The sequence below is a fragment of the Salvelinus namaycush genome, unplaced genomic scaffold, assembly GCF_016432855.1.
Source record: "Salvelinus namaycush isolate Seneca unplaced genomic scaffold, SaNama_1.0 Scaffold80, whole genome shotgun sequence".
NCBI lineage: Eukaryota > Metazoa > Chordata > Actinopteri > Salmoniformes > Salmonidae > Salvelinus > Salvelinus namaycush.
In genome coordinates this window covers 132,319-155,971 of record NW_024061531.1, presented here as the reverse complement: position 1 = coordinate 155,971, position 23,653 = coordinate 132,319, and the positions used below count along the sequence as shown (strand labels likewise).

The following is a 23,653-nucleotide window of genomic DNA, read 5'->3' as shown; positions in this document are numbered from 1 at the left end:
GAGCGGGCAGAGAGAGAGGGGGCAGAGAGAGAGGGGGCAGAGAGAGAGGGGGGCAGAGAGGAAGGTAAGAAGAAGGGAGGGGGAACAGGAGGGAAGTGGAAAGAGAGACAGGGAGAACTTGTGAGAAATAGAGAAGATAAGATGTCTGGTTTTCTAATGATGTCAGAATAGAGACGTGGTGCTAACTGAGAATAGAGACATGGTGCTAACAGAGAATAGAGACGTGGTGCTAACTGAGAATAGAGACATGGTGCTAACTGAGAATAGAGACATGGTGCTAACAGAGAATAGAGACATGGTGCTAACTGAGAATAGAGACATGGTGCTAACTGAGAATAGAGACATGGTGCTAACTGAGAATAGAGACATGGTGCTAACTGAGAATAGAGACGTGGTGCTAACTGAGAATAGAGACATGGTGCTAACTGAGAATAGAGACATGGTGCTAACAGAGAATAGAGACGTGGTGCTAACAGAGAATAGAGACGTGGTGCTAACTGAGAATAGAGACGTGGTGCTAACAGAGAATAGAGACGTGGTGCTAACTGAGAATAGAGACGTGGTGCTAACTGAGAATAGAGACATGGTGCTAACAGAGAATAGAGACATGGTGCTAACAGAGAATAGAGACATGGTGCTAACAGAGAATAGAGACATGGTGCTAACAGAGAATAGAGACATGGTGCTAACTGAGAATAGAGACATGGTGCTAACTGAGAATAGAGACATGGTGCTAACTGAGAATAGAGACATGGTGCTAACAGAGAATAGAGACATGGTGCTAACAGAGAATAGAGACATGGTGCTAACAGAGAATAGAGACATGGTGCTAACAGAGAATAGAGACGTGGTGCTAACAGAGAATAGAGACATGGTGCTAACAGAGAATAGAGACGTGGTGCTAACAGAGAATAGAGACATGGTGCTAACTGAAAATAGAGACATGGTGCTAACTGAGAATAGAGACGTGGTGCTAACAGAGATTAGAGACATGGTGCTAACAGAGAATAGAGACATGGTGCTAACTGAGAATAGAGACGTGGTGCTAACTGAGAATAGAGACATGGTGCTAACTGAGAATAGAGACGTGGTGCTAACTGAGCATAGAGACGTGGTGCTAACTGAGAATAGAGACATGGTGCTAACTGAGAATAGAGACGTGGTGCTAACTGAGAATAGAGACGTGGTGCTAACAGAGAATAGAGACATGGTGCTAACTGAGAATAGAGACATGGTGCTAACTGAGAATAGAGACGTGGTGCTAACAGAGAATAGAGACATGGTGCTAACTGAGAATAGAGATATGGTGCTAACTGAGAATAGAGACATGGTGCTAACTGAGAATAGAGATGTGGTGCTAACTGAGAATAGAGACGTGGTGCTAACTGAGAATAGAGACGTGGTGCTAACTGAGAATAGAGACATGGTGCTAACTGAGAATAGAGACGTGGTGCTAACTGAGAATAGAGACGTGGTGCTAACAGAGAATAGAGACATGGTGCTAACTGAGAATAGAGACATGGTGCTAACTGAGAATAGAGACGTGGTGCTAACTGAGAATAGAGACGTGGTGCTAACAGAGAATTGAGACATGCTGCTAACTGAGAATAGAGACATGGTGCTAACTGAGAATAGAGACGTGGTGCTAACTGAGAATAGAGATGTGGTGCTAACTGAGAATAGAGACGTGGTGCTAACTGAGAATAGAGACATGGTGCTAACTGAGAATAGAGACATGGTGCTAACTGAGAGTTCTGAACCTGAAGCTGTCTCTGTCCCAGCATCTCCTAATAACCTCAGTCACCTCACCTTACTTACTGATACTATGTTGATTTCATTGATTGATTGATCATTTAGGCACTTTTTTGATTGAACATACACATTTTCTATCTCTCACTCTCTGTCTCCCAATCGCTCTCTCCCCATCTCTCAATCAATCACTCTCTCCCTTCTCTCTGCCTCTCAATCTCTCACAAATCTTCCTGCCTCTCACTCTCTCTCTATCTCCCCATCTCAGTCTCTTTCTCTCCCCATCTCTCTCACCCCTATCCATATAGCTCACTCTTCCTATCCCACCACTCCCTATATATCTCTCTCTCCCCCTCCCTATATATCTCTATCTCTCCCCCTCTACCTATGTATATATCTCTCTCTCCCCTCTCCCTATATATATCTCTCTCCCCCTCCCTATATATCTCTCTCTCTCCACCTCCCTATATATATCTCTCTCTCCCCCTCCCTATATATCGCTCTCTCTCCCCCTCCCTATATATATCTCTCTCTCCCCCTCCCTATATATCTCTCTCTCTCTCCCCCTCCCTATATATATATATATATCTCTCTCCCCCTCCCTGTATATCTCTCTCTCTCCCCCTCCCTATATATATCTCTCTCTCCCCTCTCACAATATATCTCTCTCTCCTCTCCCTATATCTCTCTCTCTCTCCCATCTCCCTGTATCTCACTCTCTCCCTCTCTCATCTCCCTGTATCTCTCTCTCCTCTCTCCCTGTATCTCTCTCTCTCATCTCCCTGTATCTCTCTCTCTCCCCTCTCCCTGTATATCTCTCTCTCTCTCTCTCTCTCTCTCCCATCTCCCAGTATCTCTCTCTCTCTCTCTCTCTCCCCCCTCCCTGTATATCTCTCTCTCTCTCCCTGTAAATCTTTCTCTCCCGTCTCCCTGTATCTCTCTCTCCCATCTCCCAAAATATCTCTCTCTTTCTCCCCTCCCTCTGTATATATCTCTCTCTCTCCCTTTCCCTGTATATATATCTCTCCCCCTCCCTGTATCTCTCTCTCTCTCTCCCCTCTCCCTGTATATCTCTCTCTCTCTCTCTCTCTCTCTCCCATCTCCCAGTATCTCTCTCTCTCTCTCTCTCCCCCCTCCCTGTATATCTCTCTCCCTGTAAATCTTTCTCTCCCGTCTCCCTGTATCTCTCTCTCCCATCTCCCAAAATATCTCTCTCTGTCTCCCCTCTCTCTGTATATATCTCTCTCTCCCTTTCCCTGTATATATATCTCTCCCCCTCCCTGTATCTCTCTCTCTCTCTCCCATCTCCCTGTATATATATCTCTCCCTTCTCCCTATATATATATATATCTTTCTCCCCTCTAACCTACATATCTCTCTCTCCCTCTCCCTGTATGTCTCTCTCTCCCATCTCCCTGTATCTCTCTCCCTCTCCCTATATATCTCTATCTCTCCCCTCTCCCTATCTCTCTCTCCCCTCTCCCTATCTCTCTCTCTCTCCCCTCTCCCTATATATCTCTCTCCCCTCTCCCTATATATCTCTATCTCTCCCCTCTCCCTATCTCTCTCTCTCTCCCCTCTCCCTATATATCTCTATCTCTCCCCTTTCCCGATATATATCTCTCTCTCCCCTCTCCCTATCTCTCTCTCTCACATCTCCCTATATATATCTCTCTCCCCTCCCTATATATCTATCTCTCCCCTCTACCTATTTCTCTCTCTCCCCTCTCCCTATATATATCTCTCTCCCCTCTCCCTATATCTCTCTCTCTCCCCTCTCCCTATCTCTCTCTCTCCAATCTCTCTCACTCTCCCCTCTCCCTATATATATATATATATCTCTCCCCTCTCCCTATCTCTCTCTCTCCCAATCTCTCTCACTCTCTCCCCTCCCTATATATCTATCTCTCCCCTCTACCTATTTCTCTCTCTCCCCTCTCCCTATATATATCTCTCTCCCCTCTCCCTATATCTCTCTCTCTCCCCTCTCCCTATCTCTCTCTCTCCCAATCTCTCTCACTCTCCCCTCTCCCTATATATATCTTTCTCCCCTCTAACCTACATATCTCTCTCTACCTCTCCCTGTATTTTTCTTTCTCCCGTCTCCCTGTATCTCTCTCTCTCCCTCTCCCTATATATCGTTATCTCTCCCCTCTCCCTATATATCTCTCTCTCCCCTCTCCCTATATACCTCAATCTCTCCCCTCTCCATATATATATCTCTCTCTCCCCTCTCCCTATTTCTCTCTCCCCCCTCTCCCTATATCTCTCTCTCCCCCTCCCTATAAAACTCTTTCTCCCCCTCCCTATAAAACTCTCTCTCCCCTCTCCCTATATCTCTCTCTTTCTCCCCTCTCCCTATATCTCTCTCTTTCTTGGCATGGGAAACATATGTTAATGTTGCCAAAGCAAGTGAAGTGGATAATGAACAAAAGTGAAATAAAAATGAACAGTAAAAATTACACTCACAGAAGTTCCAAAAGAATAAAGACATTTCAAATGTCATATTATGTCTCTATACAGTGTTGTAAGGATGTGCAAATAGTTAAAATACAAAAAGGGAAAATATATAAACATAAATATGGGTTGTATTTACAATGGTGTTTGTTCTTCACTGGTTGCCCTTTTCTTGTGGTAACAGGTCACAAATCTTGCTGTTGTGATGGCACACTGTGGTATTTCACCCAGTAGATAAGTGAGTTTATCAAAATTGGTTTTGTTTTCAAATTCTTTGTGGAGCTGTGTAATCTGAGGGAAATATGTGTTTCTATGGTCGTACATTTGGCAGGAGGTTAGGAAGTGCAACTCAGTTTCCAGCTCATTTGTGGGCAGTGTGCACATAGCCTGTCTTCTCTTGAGAGCCAGGTCTGTTTACGGCGGCCTTTCTCAATAGCAAGGCTATGCTCACTGAGTCTGTACATAGTCAAAGCTTTCCTTAAGTTTGGGTCAGTCACAGTGGTCAGGTATTCTGCCACTGTGAACTCTCTGTTTAGGACCAAATACCATTCTAGTTTGCTCTGTTATTATGTTAACTCTTTCCAATGTGTCAAGTAATTATCTTTTTGTTTTCTCATGATTTGGTTGGGTCTAATTGTGTTGCTGTCCTGGGGCTCTGTGGGGTCTGTTTGTGTTTCTGAACAGAGTCCCAGGACCTGCTTGCTTAGGGGACTCTTCTACAGGTTCATCTCTCTGTAGGTGATGGCTTTGTTATGGAAGGTTTGGGAATCGCTTCCTTTTAGGTGGTTGTCGAATATCACCTCTCTTTTCTGTATTTTGATAATTAGCGGGTATCGTCCTAATTCTGCTCTGCGTGCATTATTTGGTGTTTTACGTTGTACACAGATGATATTTTTACAGAATTCTGCATGCAGACTCTCAATTTGGTGTTTGTCCCATTTTGTGAATTCTTGGTTGGTGAGCGGACCCCAGACCTCACAACCATAAAAGGCAATGGGTTCTATAACTGATTCAAGTATTTTTAGCCAGATCCTAATTGGTATGTTGAAATTTATGTTCCTTTTGATGGCATAGAATGCCCTTCTTGCCTTGTCTCTCAGCTCGTTCACAGCTTTGTGGAAGTTACCTGTGGCGCTGATGTTTAGGCCAAGGTCTGTGTAGTTTTTTCCCGCGCTGAAAAGCGTGGGAAATTCGCGGGAAGCGCGGGAAATTCTAAAATATTTTTTTGAAATATGTAACTTTCACATATTAACAAGTCCAATACAGCAAATGAAAGATAAACATCTTGTTAATCTACCCATCATGTCCGATTTCAAAAATGCTTTACAGCGAAAGCACAACATATGATTATGTTAGATCACCACCAAGTCAAAAAACACACAGCCTTTTTTCCAGCCAAAGATAGGAGTCACAAAAAGCAGAAATAGAGATAAGATTAATCACTAACCTTTGATGATCTTCATCAGATGACACTCATAGGACATCATGTTACACAATACATGTATGTTTTGTTCGATAATGTGCATATTTATATCCAAAAATCTCAGTTTACATTGGTGCAATGTTCAGAAATGCCTCCAAAATATCCAGAAAAATTGCAGAGAGCCACATCAAACAACAGAAATACTCATAATAAACTTTGATGAAAGATACATGTTTTACATAGAATTAAAGATACACTTGTTCTTAATGCAACCGCTGTGTCAGATTTTAAAAAAACTTTACGGAAAAAGCAAACCATGCAATAATCTGAGACGGCACTCAGAAAGAAAAGAAAATTCTCCGCCATGTTGGAGTCAACAGAAATCAGAAATTACAATATAAATATTAACTTACCTTTGATGATCTTCATCAGAATGCACTCCCAGGAATCATAGTTCCACAATAAATTGTTGTTTTGTTCGATAATGTCCATTATTTATGTCCAAGTAGCTACTTTTGTTAGCACGTTTAGTACACATATCAAAACGCTCGTGCAGGTCCCGCATAACTTCGGACAAAAACTAAAAAAAGTTATATTACAGATCAAAGAAACATTTCAAACTAAGTATAGAATCAATCTTTAGGATGTTGTTATCATAAATATTCAATCACGTTCCAGCCGGAGAATTCCTTTTTGTCTAGAGAAGTAATGGAACGCAAGTCGCTATCATGTGAAATGCGCTTGACCAGAAAATGGCTCTCTGCCAGTAACCTGATTCATTGCCCTCTTATTCAGCCCCACAACACATCTAGTGGAAGCCGTAGGAAGTGCAAACAGATCCATATCCTACTGTGCATTCAATAGGGACTGAGTTGAAAAATCGACCAACCTCAGATATCCCACTTACTGGTTGGATTTTTCTCAGGATTTTGACTGCCATATGAGTTCTGTTATACTCACAGACATCATTCAAACAGTTTTCGAAACTTCAGAGTGTTTTCTATCCAATAGTAATAATAATATGCATATATTAGCATCTGGGACAGAGTATGAGGCAGTTCACTGTGCACGCTATTCATCCAAAAGTGAAAATGCTGCCCCCTATCCCAAAAATTATAAACAGCTCTCTATGGTCAGGGCATGACAGTACCCCCCCCCCCCCCCAAAGGTGCGGACTCCGACCACAAAACCTGACTCAATAGGGGAGGGTCCGGGTGGGCATCTACCGTCGGGGGCGGCTCCGGTGCGGGGCGAAGTACCCACTCCGCTCGCAGATACATCATCTTCCATGGCAGCTCTGGTGCGGGGATCGTCACCGGAAGCTCCGGACCGTGGATTCTCACCGGAGGAACCGAACCGCGGGTCGTTGCCGGAGGAACCGGACCGTGGGTCGTCGCAGTAGGAACCGGACCGTGAATCGTCGCCGGAGGCTCCGAACCGTGGATCGTCGCCGGAGGAACCGGACCGTGGACCGTCGCCGGAGGCTCCGGACCGTGGATCGTCGCCGGTGGAGCCGGACCATGGATCGTCGCCGGGGACTCCTGGCCGTGGATCGTCGCCGGAGACACCGGACCGTGGATCGTCGCTGGAGGCTCCGGTCAGTGGATCGTCGCCCGAGGAACCTGACCGTAGATCGTCGCCGGAGGCTTTGGACTGGGAACCCCCACTGGAGGCTCTGGACTGCAGACCGTCACTGGAGGCTCTGGACTGCTGACTGTCGCTGGAGACTCTGAATTGCTGAACGTCGCAAGAAGCTCTGGACTGCAGACCGTCGCTAGAGGCTCTGGATTGCCGACCGTCGCTGGTGGTTCCGGACCGTTGACCGTCTCAGGAGGTTCCGGACCGTTGACCGTCTCAGGAGGTTCCGGACCGTGGACTGTCTCAGGAGGTTCCTGGACTGTGGACCATCTCAGGAGGTTCTGGACTGTGGACCGTCTCAGGAGGTTCCGGACTGTGGACTGTCGATGGAGGTTCCGGACTGTGAAACGTCGCCGGATGCTCTGGACTGGGAACTGTCGCCGGAAGCTCTGGACTGGGATCTGTCGCGGAAGCTCTGGACTGGGAACTGTCGCCGGAAGCTCTGGATTGTGGAGGCGCACTGGAGGCCTGATGCGTGGGGCCGGTACGGGTGGCACCGGGCTGGTGACACGCACCTCAGGGCGAGTGCGAGGAGGAGTCACAGGACGCACTGGACTGTGGAGGCGCACTGGAGGCCTGATGCATGGGGCCGGTACAGGTGGCACCGGGCTGATGACACGCACCTCAGGGCGAGTGCGGGAGAAGGCACAGAACGTACTGGACTGTGGAGGCACACTGGAGGCCTGATGCGTGGGGCAGGTACAGGTGGCACCTGGCTGGTGACACGCACCTCAGGGCGAGTGCGAGGAGCAGGTACAGGACGTACTAGACAGGGGACATGCACTCCAATGACAGTGCGAGGAGCAGGTACAGAATGTACCGGGCTGTGGAGGCGCACTGGAGACACGGTGCGTAAAACCGGCACACATTGTACCGGAACGATGACACTCTTCACACGGTGAGTACGAGGAGTTGGCACAGGACGTACTGGGCTGTGAAGGCGCACTGGAGACCTGGTGCGTATAGCCGGCATCAATTGTACCGGAACTTTAACACACTTCTCAGGATGAGTACGGAGAGTTGACCCAGGTGGCTTTAAATCGATAACACGCTCCTTAGGGCAAATGTCGTGCATCCTTCACCAATTCAATAACTCTCTCATTTCTCTCTCCTCCACATTCTCCCTCAGATCACTGACAGTCTCTGGTTCACTACCCTCAACTTTCGCCGCCCACTCCTCGCTCAATCTGTCCCAATATTCCTCCTCGGTCTCTGACTCACCCCTCAGCGTCGCCGACCACTCCGTGTGCCCCCCCCAAAAAGTTTTGGGCTGCCTTTTGGGCTTGCGTCGTGGCCGCGAACCCTGGCGTCGTCGCTGTCCTTTCCTCACCGCTTGCGTCTGCTTCCACGGAAGGCGATCCTGTCCTGCCAGGATTTCTTCTCAAGTCCAGGATACTTCTTCCTCCTGGGCACGCTGCTTGGTCCTTTGTTGGTGGGATCTTCTGTCACGATCGTTAGAATAACTGGACCAAAGCGCAGCTTGGTCTGGGTTCCACATCGTTTTATTTCTAGGTGAGAAACGTGAAGCTAACAATAGTGCTAACAGGCAACTATCCATAGTGAAGATCCCACAAAGCACCATGGGGAAATGGCTGCCTAAATATGATCCCCAATCAGAGACAACGATAAACAGCTGCCTCTGATTGGGAACCATACCAGGCCAACATAGATCATTAATAATCACCTTGATAACCCACCGTAGTCACTGTCACGCCCCAACCAACATAGAGAATAAACAGCTCTCTATGGTCAGGGCATGACTGTAATGGGTGTCGTCGTCGGATGAGGACGAATCGGACCAAAGCGCAGCGTGGTGAGTGTTCATGACTTTTATAGAAACTGATCACTTAAACAAAAAATGACAAAGAGAATACACAAAACCGAAACAGTCATGTCAGGTGAAGAACACTAAACAGAAAACAACTACCCACAAAACATACCCCCCCTCCCCCCCAAGGTGCGGACTCCGGCCGCAAAACCTGAACCTATAGGGGAGTGTCTGGGTGGGCATTTCTCCGCGGTGGCGGCTCTGGTGAGGGACGTAGACCCCGCTCCACCTCTGGCTTGGCCCACTTAGGTGGCACCTCTAGGTGGCGCCTCTCGTAGCGGGCCCCGGACTGGGCACCCTCGTAGCGGGCCCCGGACTGGGCACCCTCGTTGGAGGCTCCGGACTGGAGGGCGTCGCTTGAGGCTCCGGACTGGAGGGCGACTCTGGAGGCTCCGGACTGGAGGGCGACTCGGAAGGCTCCGGACTGGAGGGCGTCGCTGGAGGGTCCGGACTGGAGGGCGACTCTGGAGGCTCCGGACTGGAGGGCGTCGCTGTAGGGTCCGGAGTGGAGGGCGACTCTGGAGGCTCCGGACTGGAGGGTGTCGCTGGAGGGTCAGGACTGGAGGGCGTCGCTCGAGGGTCCGGACTGGAGGGCGACTCTGGAGGGAGGAGGCGCAGAGACAGCCTGGTGCGTGGGGCTGCCACAGGGCCCACCAGGCTGGGGAGACCTACAGGAGGCCTGGTGCGTAGAGGAGGCACCGGATGAACCGGGCTGTGGGGGAGCACTGGAGCTCTGGTGCTCAGCCTTGGCACCACTCCTCCAGGCTGAATGCCCACTTTAGCCCGGCCCCTCCAGAGTGCAGGCACAGGTCGAACCGGGCTGTGGGGGACCACTGGAGATCTGGTGCTTACCACTCGCACCTCTCCACTTGGCTCAATGCCCACTTTAGCCCGGCACGGGCGGAGCGTAGGCATAGAACGAACTGAGCAGTCCCAGCGCACCGGAGACACAGTGCGCAGAGCCGGCGCAGGATATCCTGGGCCGAAACGGCGCACCGGAGACCAAGCGCGCTGAGCTGCCACAATCCGCCCTGGCTGGATGCCCACTCTCGCATGGCACTTGCAGGGGGCTGGCATATAGCGTTCCGGGCTATGAGCGCGCACTGGAGACACCGTGCGCTTTACCGCATAACACGGTGCCTGACCAGTACCACGCTGCTTCCGGTAAGCGCGGGGAGTTGGCTCAGGGCTATCGCCTGACTCCGCCAATCTCCCCGTGTGCCGCCCCCAAAAAAATGTTTTGCGGCTGCCTCTCGTGCCTGCTGCGCTGCCTTGCCTCATATCGCCGCATCTCAGCTTTAGCTGCCTCCAGCTCCTTTTTCGGGCGGCGATATTCCCCAGCCTGTCTCCAGGGTCCCTTTCCGTCCAATATCTCCTCCCATGTCCAGGAGTCCTGAACCCTCTGCTCCTCCATACCACGCTGCTTGGTCCGTTGGTGGTGGGTAGTTCTGTAACGGGTGTCGTCGTCGGATGAGGAGGAATCGGACCAAAGCGCAGCGTGGTGAGTGTTCATGACTTTTATTGAAACTGAACACTTAAACAGAAATAACAAATAGAATACATGAAACCGAAACAGTCCTGTCCAGGTGAAGAACACTAAACAGAAAACAACTACCCACAAAGCATAGGAGGGAAAACGCTACCTAAGTATGGTTCCCAATCAGAGACAACGATAGTCAGCTGACCCTGATTGAGAACCATACCCGGGCCAAAACAAAGAAATACAAAACATAGAAAAAGGAACATAGAATGCCCACCCAAATCACACCCTGACCAAACCAAAATAGAGACATAAAAAGCTCTCTGAGGTCAGGGCGTGACAGTGGCACTCCTTTATAACTGCGACCTGGCCAAGATAAAGCAAAGCAGTTCGACACAAACAACAACACAGAGTTACACATGGAATAAACAAGCGTACAGTCAATAACACCATAGAAAAAAAGAAAGTCTATATACAGTGTGTGCAAATGACGTGAGGATGTAAGGCAATAAATAGGCCATAGTAGCGAAGTAATTACAGTCTAGCAAATTAACACTGGAGTGATAGATGAGCAGATGAGGATGTGCAAGTAGAGATACTGGTGTGCAAAAGTGCAGAAAAGTAAATAAAAACAATATGGGGTTGAGGTAGGTAGATTGGGTGGGCTATTTACAGATGGGCTGTGTACAGCTGCAGCGATGGGTTAGCAGCTCAGATAGCTGATGTTTAAAGTTAGTACAGCTGCAGCGATGGGTTAGCTGCTCAGACAGCTGATGTTTAAAGTTAGTACAGCTGCAGCGATGGGTTAGCTGCTCAGATAGCTGATGTTTAAAGTTAGTACAGCTGCAGCGATGGGTTAGCTGCTCAGACAGCTGATGTTTAAAGTTAGTGGGGGAAATATAAATCTCCAGCTTCAGCGATTTTTGCAATTCGTTCCCGTCGTTCCAGTTTATCCATGTATCTCCGATTTGGAAAGATAACTCTTTGTGTTGTTGTTTGTTTTGTGCTGTTCCTTCTTTTTGTGTAGTGTATTTCTATATTGTTTTAGCGATTCACCATAGTGAAGGCGTAGGCTCAGGTTTTCTCTATGTTTTTGGTTGGATGGGTTTCCCAATTTCTTTCTTAGGTTCTTGCATTCTTCATCAAACCATTTGTCATTGTTGTTAAATCTCTTAGGTTTTTAGATTTTATAAGGAAGCTGAGAGGTATACTGTTATACTGAGAGGTATACCAATATACTGTTTATGTTTTCTACTAAGTTTACACCTTCACAATTACAGTGAATCGTTTGGTCCAGGAAGTTGTCTAAAAGGGATTGAATTTATTGTTGTTTAATTGTTTTTCGGTAGGTTTCCACACTACTTTCCTTCCATCTATAGAATTTTTTTATATTATTCATTTGCTTTGGCTATGATGCCTCATGATTGAGTATTGCTCTGTTCAAGTAGACTGTGATTTTGCTGTGATCTGATAGGGGTGTCAGTGGGCTGACTGTGAATGCTCTGAGACTATGGGTTGAGGTCAGTGATAAAGTAGTCTACAGTACTACTGCCAAGAGATGAGCTATAGGTGTCACTACCATAGGAGTCCCCTTGAAGCCTACCATTGACTATGTACACACCCAGCGTGCGACAGACCTGCAGGATTTGTGACACGTTTTTGTTGTTTATGTTGTCATAGTTGTGCTTAGGGGGGCATATGGGGGAGGGAATGATGTCACCTCCAGGTAGGTGTTTGTCTCCCTGTGTGCTGAGGGTGTCAGGTTCTTGTCCAGTTCTGGCATTTAGGTCACCACAGACTAGTGCATGTCCCTGGGCCTGGAAATTATTGATTTCCCCCTCCAGGATGCAGAAGCTGTCTTCATTAACGTATGGGCATTCTAGTGGGGGGATATAAATAGCACACAGGAGGACATTTTTCTCTGTTGAGATAATTCCCTTTGTAATTTATAGCCAAATATAAAATGTTCCTGTTTTGATTAATTTAATAGAGTGAGTTAGGACTGCTCTATACCAAATTAGCATATCCCCTGAGTCCCTTCCCAGCTCTCTGTGACCTAGGGGGCAACCAGTGGGTCCATCTCCTCTATACCATTTTTCTTGTAGAATGACAATGTCTGTATTTCTGATTTCTTTGGTGAAGTCCAGGTTCCTGCTCTTTAGACCAAAGGCAGATTACCTCAGGCCTTGGATTTTCCAGGATGAGAGTGAAGGCTTTGTGTTCCATAAAGTGTCCAATGTTATTCGTCTCACTCTCTCTCACTCTCTCACCCCATCTCTCACTCTCTCTCCCCTCTCCCTATCTTTCACTCTCTCGCCCCTCTTCTTATCTCTCTCCTCTCTCTCTCACTCTCGCTCTCTATCTATCTCCGTCTATGTTTATTTCTCTCCATCTCTCTTTCACCTCTCTCTTCCTATCTCTCTCTCTCCCTATCTCTCTGTCTCCCTCTTTCTCTCTCTCCCTCTCAGTCGGTGTTGTGATAAGAAGAGTTGTGGCAACAGAAACGAGACACCCTCTGACCCCGTCATCATTGACAGGTAAGCAGGCTCCCCCCTCTCACCTGTCCCAGTTGTCATGGTGATGTACTTGTGTACACCACTGTGCTGCGATGTGTACAGAGGAGGAAGGTATGCCAGGGTGTGAGAGTGTGTGGGTGTGTGAGAAGCATTGAGCAGCTCAGGGTTGCTTCTGTCAAGTCTTGGTTGTTATGTTGAGTTGTCTCAGTGAAACAACCTGAACCTCCAGCTCATACTGTACCTGTATCAGTCCTCCTAACAATCCCATACAGTACCTTTATCAGACCTCCTAACAATCCCATACAGTAACTCCCTCATTAGTTGACTTTGCTTAATGTCCTCCTTCCTGTGGTTTTGCTGCAGTGACCTGTTTCTCAAAAATTACTCTTAACGAGACCACGCTAATTAGACAATCACTCCCATTACTCTTCCAGAAGTGTGTGTGTGTGTGTGTGTGTGTGTGTGTGTGTGTGTGTGTGTGTGTGTGTGTGTGTGTGTGTGTGTGTGTGTGTGTGTGTGTGTGTGTGTGTGTGTGTGTGTGTGTGTGTGTGTGTGTGTATGCCTGGCTCATTATCCTGTAAAACGTCTGGGAATTATTATTATTTATAGTTATTCATTGTTATTGTGAATTATTGTTATTTTATTGTGTTCCTATTTCCTTTTTTTATTTAGCATATTGTTCTTACTTTTTAACTCTGCATCTTTGGGAAAGGGCTCGTAAGTAAGCATTTCACGGTAAAGACTACACCTGTTGTATTCAGCGCATGTGACAAATACAATTTGATTTAATTTGAAACAGCTGATAGCTGACCAACTCTTGTTTAACAAACTAAATAACACCAGAGGAGGAGAGAGAAAGAGGAGAGAGATGAGAGAGAGAATAGAGAAGAGTGAAGAGAGGAGAGAGAAAGACGAGAGAGATGAGAGATGAGATAGAAGAGAGATAGAAGACAGGAGAGAGGAGATAGAGGACAGGAGAGATGAGATAGAAGACAGGCGAGATGAGATAGAAGAGAAGAGAGATAGAAGACTGGAGAGATGAGATAGAGGACAGGAGAGATGAGATAGAAGACAGGCGAGATGAGATAGAGGACAGGCGAGATGAGATAGAAGAGAAGAGAAGAGAGATAGAAAACTGGAGAGAGGAGATAGAGGACAGGAGAGAGGAGATAGAAGACAGGAGAGATGAGATAGAAGAGAAGAGAGATGAGATAGAAGACAGGAGAGATGAGATAGAAGACAGGAGAGAGGAGATAGAAGAGAAGAGAGATAGAAGACAGGAGAGAGGAGATAGAAGAGAAGAGAGATAGAAGACAGGAGAGAGGAGATAGAGGACAGGAGAGAGATAGAAGACAGGAGAGATGAGATAGAGAACAGGAGAGAGGAGATAGAGAACAGGAGAGAGGAGATAGAGAACAGGAGAGAGGAGATAGAGGACAGGAGAGATGAGATAGAAGAGAAGAGAGATAGAGAACAGGAGAGAGGAGATAGAGGACAGGAGAGATGAGATAGAAGACAGGAGAGATGAGATAGAAGACAGGAGAGAGGAGATAGAAGACAGGAGAGATGAGATAGAGGACAGGAGAGATGAGATAGAAGAGAAGAGAGATAGAGGACAGGAGAGAGGAGATAGAAGACAGGAGAGATGAGATAGAGGACAGGAGAGATGAGATAGAGGACAGGAGAGAGGAGATAGAGGACAGGAGAGAGATAGAGGACAGGAGAGAGGAGATAGAGGACAGGAGAGAGGAGATAGAGGACAGGAGAGATGAGATAGAAGACAGGAGAGAGGAGATAGAAGACAGGAGAGAGGAGATAGAGGACAGGAGAGAGGAGATAGAGGACAGGAGAGAGGAGATAGAGGACAGGAGAGAGGAGATAGAGGACAGGAGAGAGGAGATAGAGAACAGGAGAGATGAGATAGAGGACAGGAGAGAGGAGATAGAAGACAGGAGAGATGAGATAGAGGACAGGAGAGAGGAGATAGAAGAGAAGAGAGATGATATAGAAGAGAAGAGAGATAGAGGACAGGAGAGAGGAGATAGAGGACAGGAGAGATGAGATAGAGGACAGGAGAGAGGAGATAGAGGACAGGGGAGAGGAGATAGAAGACAGGAGAGAGGAGATAGAGGACAGGAGAGAGGAGATAGAAGAGAAGAGAGATGAGATAGAAGAGAAGAGAGATAGAAGACAGGAGAGAGGAGATAGAGGACAGGAGAGAGGAGATAGAGGACAGGAGAGAGGAGATAGAGGACAGGAGAGAGGAGATAGAAGACAGGAGAGAGGAGATAGAGGACAGGAGAGAGGAGATAGAGAACAGGAGAGATGAGATAGAGGACAGGAGAGAGGAGATAGAAGACAGGAGAGATGAGATAGAGGACAGGAGAGAGGAGATAGAAGAGAAGAGAGATGAGATAGAAGAGAAGAGAGATAGAGGACAGGAGAGAGGAGATAGAGGACAGGAGAGATGAGATAGAGGACAGGAGAGAGGAGATAGAGGACAGGAGAGAGGAGATAGAAGACAGGAGAGAGGAGATAGAGGACAGGAGAGAGGAGATAGAAGAGAAGAGAGATGAGATAGAAGAGAAGAGAGATAGAAGACAGGAGAGAGGAGATAGAGGACAGGAGAGAGGAGATAGAGGACAGGAGAGAGGAGATAGAGGACAGGAGAGAGGAGATAGAAGACAGGAGAGAGGAGATAGAGGACAGGAGAGAGGAGATAGAGAACAGGAGAGATGAGATAGAGGACAGGAGAGAGGAGATAGAAGACAGGAGAGATGAGATAGAGGACAGGAGAGAGGAGATAGAAGAGAAGAGAGATGAGATAGAAGAGAAGAGAGATAGAGGACAGGAGAGAGGAGATAGAGGACAGGAGAGATGAGATAGAGGACAGGAGAGAGGAGATAGAGGACAGGAGAGAGGAGATAGAAGAGAAGAGAGATGAGATAGAAGAGAAGAGAGATAGAAGACAGGAGAGAGGAGATAGAGGACAGGAGAGAGGAGATAGAGGACAGGAGAGAGGAGATAGAGGACAGGAGAGAGGAGATAGAAGACAGGAGAGAGGAGATAGAAGACAGGAGAGATGAGATAGAAGAGAAGAGAGATGAGATAGAAGACAGGAGAGATGAGATAGAAGACAGGAGAGAGGAGATAGAAGAGAAGAGAGATCGAAGACAGGAGAGAGGAGATAGAAGAGAAGAGAGATAGAAGACAGGAGAGAGGAGATAGAGGACAGGAGAGAGATAGAAGACAGGAGAGATGAGATAGAGAACAGGAGAGATGAGATAGAGGACAGGAGAGAGGAGATAGAAGACAGGAGAGATGAGATAGAGGACAGGAGAGAGGAGATAGAAGAGAAGAGAGATGAGATAGAAGAGAAGAGAGATAGAGGACAGGAGAGAGGAGATGGAGAACAGGAGAGATGAGATAGAGGACAGGAGAGAGGAGATAGAAGACAGGAGAGATGAGATAGAGGACAGGAGAGAGGAGATAGAAGAGAAGAGAGATGAGATAGAAGAGAAGAGAGATAGAGGACAGGAGAGAGGAGATAGAGGACAGGAGAGAGGAGATAGAGGACAGGAGAGATGAGATAGAGGACAGGAGAGAGGAGATAGAAGAGAAGAGAGATGAGATAGAAGAGAAGAGAGATAGAGGACAGGAGAGAGGAGATAGAGGACAGGAGAGAGGAGATAGAGGACAGGAGAGATGAGATAGAAGACAGGAGAGATGAGATAGAAGAGAGGAGATAGAGGACAGGAGAGAGGAGATAGAGGACAGGAGAGATGAGATAGAAGACAGGAGAGATGAGATAGAAGACAGGAGAGAGGAGATAGAAGACAGGAGAGAGGAGATAGAGGACAGGAGAGATGAGATAGAGGACAGGAGAGAGGAGATAGAGGACAGGAGAGAGGAGATAGAAGACAGGAGAGAGGAGATAGAGGACAGGAGAGAGGAGATAGAAGAGAAGAGAGATGAGATAGAAGAGAAGAGAGATAGAAGACAGGAGAGAGGAGATAGAGGACAGGAGAGAGGAGATAGAGGACAGGAGAGAGGAGATAGAGGACAGGAGAGAGGAGATAGAAGACAGGAGAGAGGAGATAGAGGACAGGAGAGAGGAGATAGAGAACAGGAGAGATGAGATAGAGGACAGGAGAGAGGAGATAGAAGACAGGAGAGATGAGATAGAGGACAGGAGAGAGGAGATAGAAGAGAAGAGAGATGAGATAGAAGAGAAGAGAGATAGAGGACAGGAGAGAGGAGATAGAGGACAGGAGAGATGAGATAGAGGACAGGAGAGAGGAGATAGAGGACAGGAGAGAGGAGATAGAAGAGAAGAGAGATGAGATAGAAGAGAAGAGAGATAGAAGACAGGAGAGAGGAGATAGAGGACAGGAGAGAGGAGATAGAGGACAGGAGAGAGGAGATAGAGGACAGGAGAGAGGAGATAGAAGACAGGAGAGAGGAGATAGAGGACAGGAGAGAGGAGATAGAGAACAGGAGAGATGAGATAGAGGACAGGAGAGAGGAGATAGAAGACAGGAGAGATGAGATAGAGGACAGGAGAGAGGAGATAGAAGAGAAGAGAGATGAGATAGAAGAGAAGAGAGATAGAGGACAGGAGAGAGGAGATAGAGAACAGGAGAGATGAGATAGAGGACAGGAGAGAGGAGATAGAAGACAGGAGAGATGAGATAGAGGACAGGAGAGAGGAGATAGAAGAGAAGAGAGATGAGATAGAAGAGAAGAGAGATAGAGGACAGGAGAGAGGAGATAGAGGACAGGAGAGAGGAGATAGAGGACAGGAGAGATGAGATAGAGGACAGGAGAGAGGAGATAGAAGAGAAGAGAGATGAGATAGAAGAGAAGAGAGATAGAGGACAGGAGAGAGGAGATAGAGGACAGGAGAGAGGAGATAGAGGACAGGAGAGATGAGATAGAAGACAGGAGAGATGAGATAGAAGAGAGGAGATAGAGGACAGGAGAGAGGAGATAGAGGACAGGAGAGATGAGATAGAAGACAGGAGAGATGAGATAGAAGACAGGAGAGAGGAGATAGAAGACAGGAGAGATGAGATAGAAGAGAGGAGATAGAGGACAGGAGAGAGGAGATAGAGGACAGGAGAGATGAGATAGAAGACAGGAGAGATGAGATAGAAGACAGGAGAGAGGAGATAGAAGACAGGAGAGAGGAGATAGAGGACAGGAGAGATGAGATAGAAGACAGGAGAGATGAGATAGAAGACAGGAGAGAGGAGATAGAGGACAGGAGAGATGAGATAGAGGACAGGAGAGAGGAGATAGAGGACAGGAGAGAGGCTGTTGTTCAGCGTAGGACAGGTGGTTCTAATAGTGTTTCAAGGGGAAGTTGAAGTTGTATAATTGAGTCTCTTTCAATGACAAAGACTGACCAGGTGAATCCAAGTTAAAGCTGTAATCACTTATGGATGTCACTTGTTAAAATCCACTTCAATCAGTGTAGATGACGGGGAGGAGACAGGTTAAGAAGGATTTTTAAACTTGATACAATTGAGACATGGATTGTGTATGTGTGCCATTCAGAGTGAACAAAAAATGTAAGTTCCTTTGAACGGGGTATGGTGATTTGTGTCAAGAACTACAACGCTTCTGGGAGTTTAACTAAACAGTTGCCCATGTGTATCAAGAATGGTCCACCACCCATTGTCCTATCCAGCCAACTTTAAATGTTTATTTAACTAGGCAAGTCAGTTAAGAACAAATTCATATTTACAATGACGGCCTACACCGGCCAAACCCGGGCGGCGACACTGGGCCAATTGTGTGCCGCCCTATGGGACTCACAATCACGGCCAGTTGTGATACAGCCTGGATTCAAACCAGGGTGTCTGTAGTGACGCCTCAAGCATTGAGATGCAGTGCCTTAGAAGGAAGGTGTTCAGTGTAATTTGTTAACTTGTTTGTGGAAATGCTGAATAGGCTACTACAACTGCTAAGAATGTAGTGCTGCAAAATGAGCAAGTAGATCCTCCTCAATTTTCTCTCTCTCCTTCTTTCTCACTCTATCCATCTCTCCTTTTTCTCTCTCTCTCCTTCTTTCTCACTCTATCCATCTCTCCTTTTTCTTTATCTCTCCTTCTCTCTTTTTTCACCTGACCTATTTTCTAATCCAGGAGGTGTGTGTTTTTCCATGTCCTAATTTGATGTTAGCCAATGCTACCCTCACACCTGAGCCTCAGCCTAGTAGGCCAACAGCACAGCACAGCCCAACACAGCCCAGCCAACCTGGTCTCATGACTAGACGTAACATTAGTATGATATGTAACGTGTTGTATGATTATGTAACACAGAAAGTTACTTAAGGCCCAAAATGAAAAATTAAAGTAGGGTGATGGATGGGTAGGCATGTAACGTGAATGTCTAGCAACCCAAAGGTTGAGTGTTCAAATCTCATCATGGACCATTTTAGCTAATTTGCAAATTTTCAACAAATTTCTACTTTTTAGCTACTTTGCAACTACTTAGCATGTTAGCTAATCATTCCCCTAATGCTAACCCTAACCTCAACCCTTTAACCTAAATCCTAACCTTAACCCTAACCTTAACCCCTAACCCTAATCCCTAGCCTAGCTAACGTTAGCCAAAACAAATTGGAATTCGTAACTTATCATAAGTTTTGCGAATTTGTAACATGTCATATGAAATGGATGATGGACATTTACAAATGAATACATACCATATGAAACGTAACATCTCATACTAATTGGAGCGTCCCGGATTTACATTTACTATGTTACGTCTACCCATGAGTCCAGGTTGGTGGAATTCAGCCCAACACAGCACATACAGTAACTTAATTAATCTACTGATCAGATCAGAGTTTCACTATAGAATTAAATGTGTGTGAAGGCTTAATATGCTGACAACTAGGCTCAATCAAAATTCTGGGATGACAGGGGTAAGCCCCTATGCATGAGCTAAAGAGATGAACAAACACACACACACACACTGATGGGCAGGCTGACCCTGTGGTGTTGGGGTGCAGCTGTCTCAGAGCGCTGAGGTGAGGCCTTCCACTTCACTGGAGCAGAACAGTGGCTGCAAACACACACACACACACTCGCGTGCACACACACACACACACACACACAAACCCGAGCCAGGTATAGATCCCCCTACTAACCCAGCCACAGTGATAGCAGTACAGCTATCAGCATTACAGCATTTCATCAGTTATAATACTGGTCATTGCTTCATTAAAACACACAATACGTAGACAATACGCACACACGCACACACATGCACATACACACACACACACACACACACACACACACACACACACACACACACACACACACACACACACACACACATACACACACACACACACACACACACACACACACACACACACACACACACACACTAAATCAAAAGGAATTGTCTTTGCTCTGATTGGTAAGAAATCCTGTAAACTGCAGCTTTGGGCTGAGCTGTTTTATGATGTGTGTGTGTGTCTGTGTGTGTGTGTCTGTGTGTGTGTGTCTGTGTGTGCGCACTTGTGTTTTGTGTTGGTATATGAGGGTAAGTCTCAGTCTTCAGGCAGGGCTGTCAGTGCAGCTGAAAGGTGACACTCCTGTGCGCCTCTCTATTTCTTCCCCAGGGGAACGTGTGTGGCCCACTTTACTCCCTGACACTGGGGTAATAATAAGAAGGGTGCACATTGTCCTTGTGTGTGTGTTGATGGAGGTTTTCTGGCAAGTGTGTGAGTGTCTTCAATGAAGAATGTCAGACAGGAAGTGCTCCTCCCGGGCAAAGTGATGTCATCACTAGCACCTTCCTGTTCCAGAGGGCCCAATCTCTCCCTCCCTCTCTCTCTTCCTTCCTCTCACCCTCCATCCCTGTCTCGCTTCCTTCCTTCCCTCCCCCTCTCTCTCTCCCTCCATCCCGGCTCATTGTTATGCAGACAGACCTTCCCTAAGGTGGTGGTCGCTTCACAGCACTGACCTGCGTACACACACACACACACACACACACACACACACACACACACACACACACACACACACACACACACACACACACACACACACACACACACACACACACACACACACACACAATTCTCTGCATGTGTTTAGTCTGCACCCAGCCCCAGGGGACTGAGGAGGAGAGTTGTGATTGACAGGTGAGAGTTGGGACGTCGAGGCTTTTTAAAACACCACAGTCCACCTCTCTCTCTCTCTCCTTCTTTCACTCTCTTTTTTGTAATACTGTATAACTCATGATTTTCAAGTAAAACTCTTCTCTTCTCTGAAATCTACTATTTAGTCATTGTTCTTACACTTTCATTTGACCTCTCACCCTTTATTTTGTTTGTGTTGTGTGTTGGGAATGAAGGGGTGTATCAGGCCAGAGCAGAGCTGGAGAATGAAGGGGTGTATCAGGCCAGAGCAGAGCTGGAGAATGAAGGGGTGTATCAGGCCAGAGCAGAGCTGGAGAATGAAGGGGTGTATCAGGCCAGAGCAGAGCTGGAGAATGAAGGGGTGTATCAGGCCAGAGCAGAGCTGGAGAATGAAGGGGTGTATCAGGCCAGAGCAGAGCTGGAGAATGAAGGGGTGTATCAGGCCAGAGCAGAGCTGGAGAATGAAGGAGTGTATCAGGCCAGAGCAGAGCTGGAGAATGAAGGGGTGTATCAGGCCAGAGCAGAGCTGGAGAATGAAGGAGTGTATCAGGCCAGAGCAGAGCTGGAGAATGAAGGAGTGTATCAGGCCAGAGCAGAGCTGGAGAATGAAGGGGTGTATCAGGCCAGAGCAGAGCTGGAGAATGAAGGGGTGTATCAGGCCAGAGCAGAGCTGGAGAATGAAGGGGTGTATCAGGCCAGAGCAGAGCTGGAGAATGAAGGGGTGTATCAGGCCAGAGCAGAGCTGGAGAATGAAGGGGTGTATCAGGCCAGAGCAGAGCTGGAGAATGAAGGGGTGTATCAGGCCAGAGCAGAGCTGGAGAATGAAGGGGTGTATCAGGCCAGAGCAGAGCTGGAGAATGAAGGAGTGTATCAGGCCAGAGCAGAGCTGGAGAATGAAGGAGTGTATCAGGCCAGAGCAGAGCTGGAGAATGAAGGGGTGTATCAGGCCAGAGCAGAGCTGGAGAATGAAGGAGTGTATCAGGCCAGAGCAGAGCTGGAGAATGAAGGAGTGTATCAGGCCAGAGCAGAGCTGGAGAATGAAGGGGTGTATCAGGCCAGAGCAGAGCTGGAGAATGAAGGGGTGTATCAGGCCAGAGCAGAGCTGGAGAATGAAGGGGTGTATCAGGCCAGAGCAGAGCTGGAGAATGAAGGGGTGTATCAGGCCAGAGCAGAGCTGGAGAATGAAGGGGTGTATCAGGCCAGAGCAGAGCTGGAGAATGAAGGGGTGTATCAGGCCAGAGCAGAGCTGGAGAATGAAGGAGTGTATCAGGCCAGAGCAGAGCTGGAGAATGAAGGGGTGTATCAGGCCAGAGCAGAGCTGGAGAATGAAGGGGTGTATCAGGCCAGAGCAGAGCTGGAGAATGAAGGGGTGTATCAGACCAGAGCAGAGCTGGAGAATGAAGGGGTGTATCAGGCCAGAGCAGAGCTGGAGAATGAAGGGGTGTATCAGGCCAGAGCAGAGCTGGAGAATGAAGGGGTGTATCAGGCCAGAGCAGAGCTGGAGAATGAAGGGGTGTATCAGACCAGAGCAGAGCTGGAGAATGAAGGGGTGTATCAGGCCAGAGCAGAGCTGGAGAATGAAGGGGTGTATCAGGCCAGAGCAGAGCTGGAGAATGAAGGGGTGTATCAGGCCAGAGCAGAGCTGGAGAATGAAGGGGTGTATCAGGCCAGAGCAGAGCTGGAGAATGAAGGGGTGTATCAGGCCAGAGCAGAGCTGGAGAATGAAGGAGTGTATCAGGCCAGAGCAGAGCTGGAGAATGAAGGAGTGTATCAGGCCAGAGCAGAGCTGGAGAATGAAGGGGTGTATCAGGCTAGAGCAGAGCTGGAGAATGAAGGAGTGTATCAGGCCAGAGCAGAGCTGGAGAATGAAGGAGTGTATCAGGCCAGAGCAGAGCTGGAGAATGAAGGGGTGTATCAGGCCAGAGCAGAGCTGGAGAATGAAGGGGTGTATCAGGCCAGAGCAGAGCTGGAGAATGAAGGGGTGTATCAGGCCAGAGCAGAGCTGGAGAATGAAGGGGTGTATCAGGCCAGAGCAGAGCTGGAGAATGAAGGGGTGTATCAGGCCAGAGCAGAGCTGGAGAATGAAGGAGTGTATCAGGCCAGAGCAGAGCTGGAGAATGAAGGGGTGTATCAGGCCAGAGCAGAGCTGGAGAATGAAGGGGTGTATCAGGCCAGAGCAGAGCTGGAGAATGAAGGGGTGTATCAGACCAGAGCAGAGCTGGAGAATGAAGGGGTGTATCAGGCCAGAGCAGAGCTGGAGAATGAAGGGGTGTATCAGACCAGAGCAGAGCTGGAGAATGAAGGAGTGTATCAGGCCAGAGCAGAGCTGGGAATGAAGGGTGTATCAGACCAGAGCAAGAACACAGTGGCCTCCATCATTCTTAAATGGAAGAAGTTT

The 23,653-nt window shown here is 47.6% G+C and overlaps 1 protein-coding gene across 1 annotated transcript in view; it reads left to right on the top strand.

Annotated features, from left to right (window-relative positions):
• LOC120042908 (transcription factor COE1-A-like) overlaps positions 1–23,653 on the top strand; it is a 109,350-nt gene that overhangs the window by 5,791 nt on the left and 79,906 nt on the right. The window contains exon 6 of the mRNA XM_038987674.1: positions 13,044–13,112. Coding sequence (XP_038843602.1) covers positions 13,044–13,112 — 69 coding nt within the window. The remainder of the gene's footprint in view (positions 1–13,043; positions 13,113–23,653) is intronic.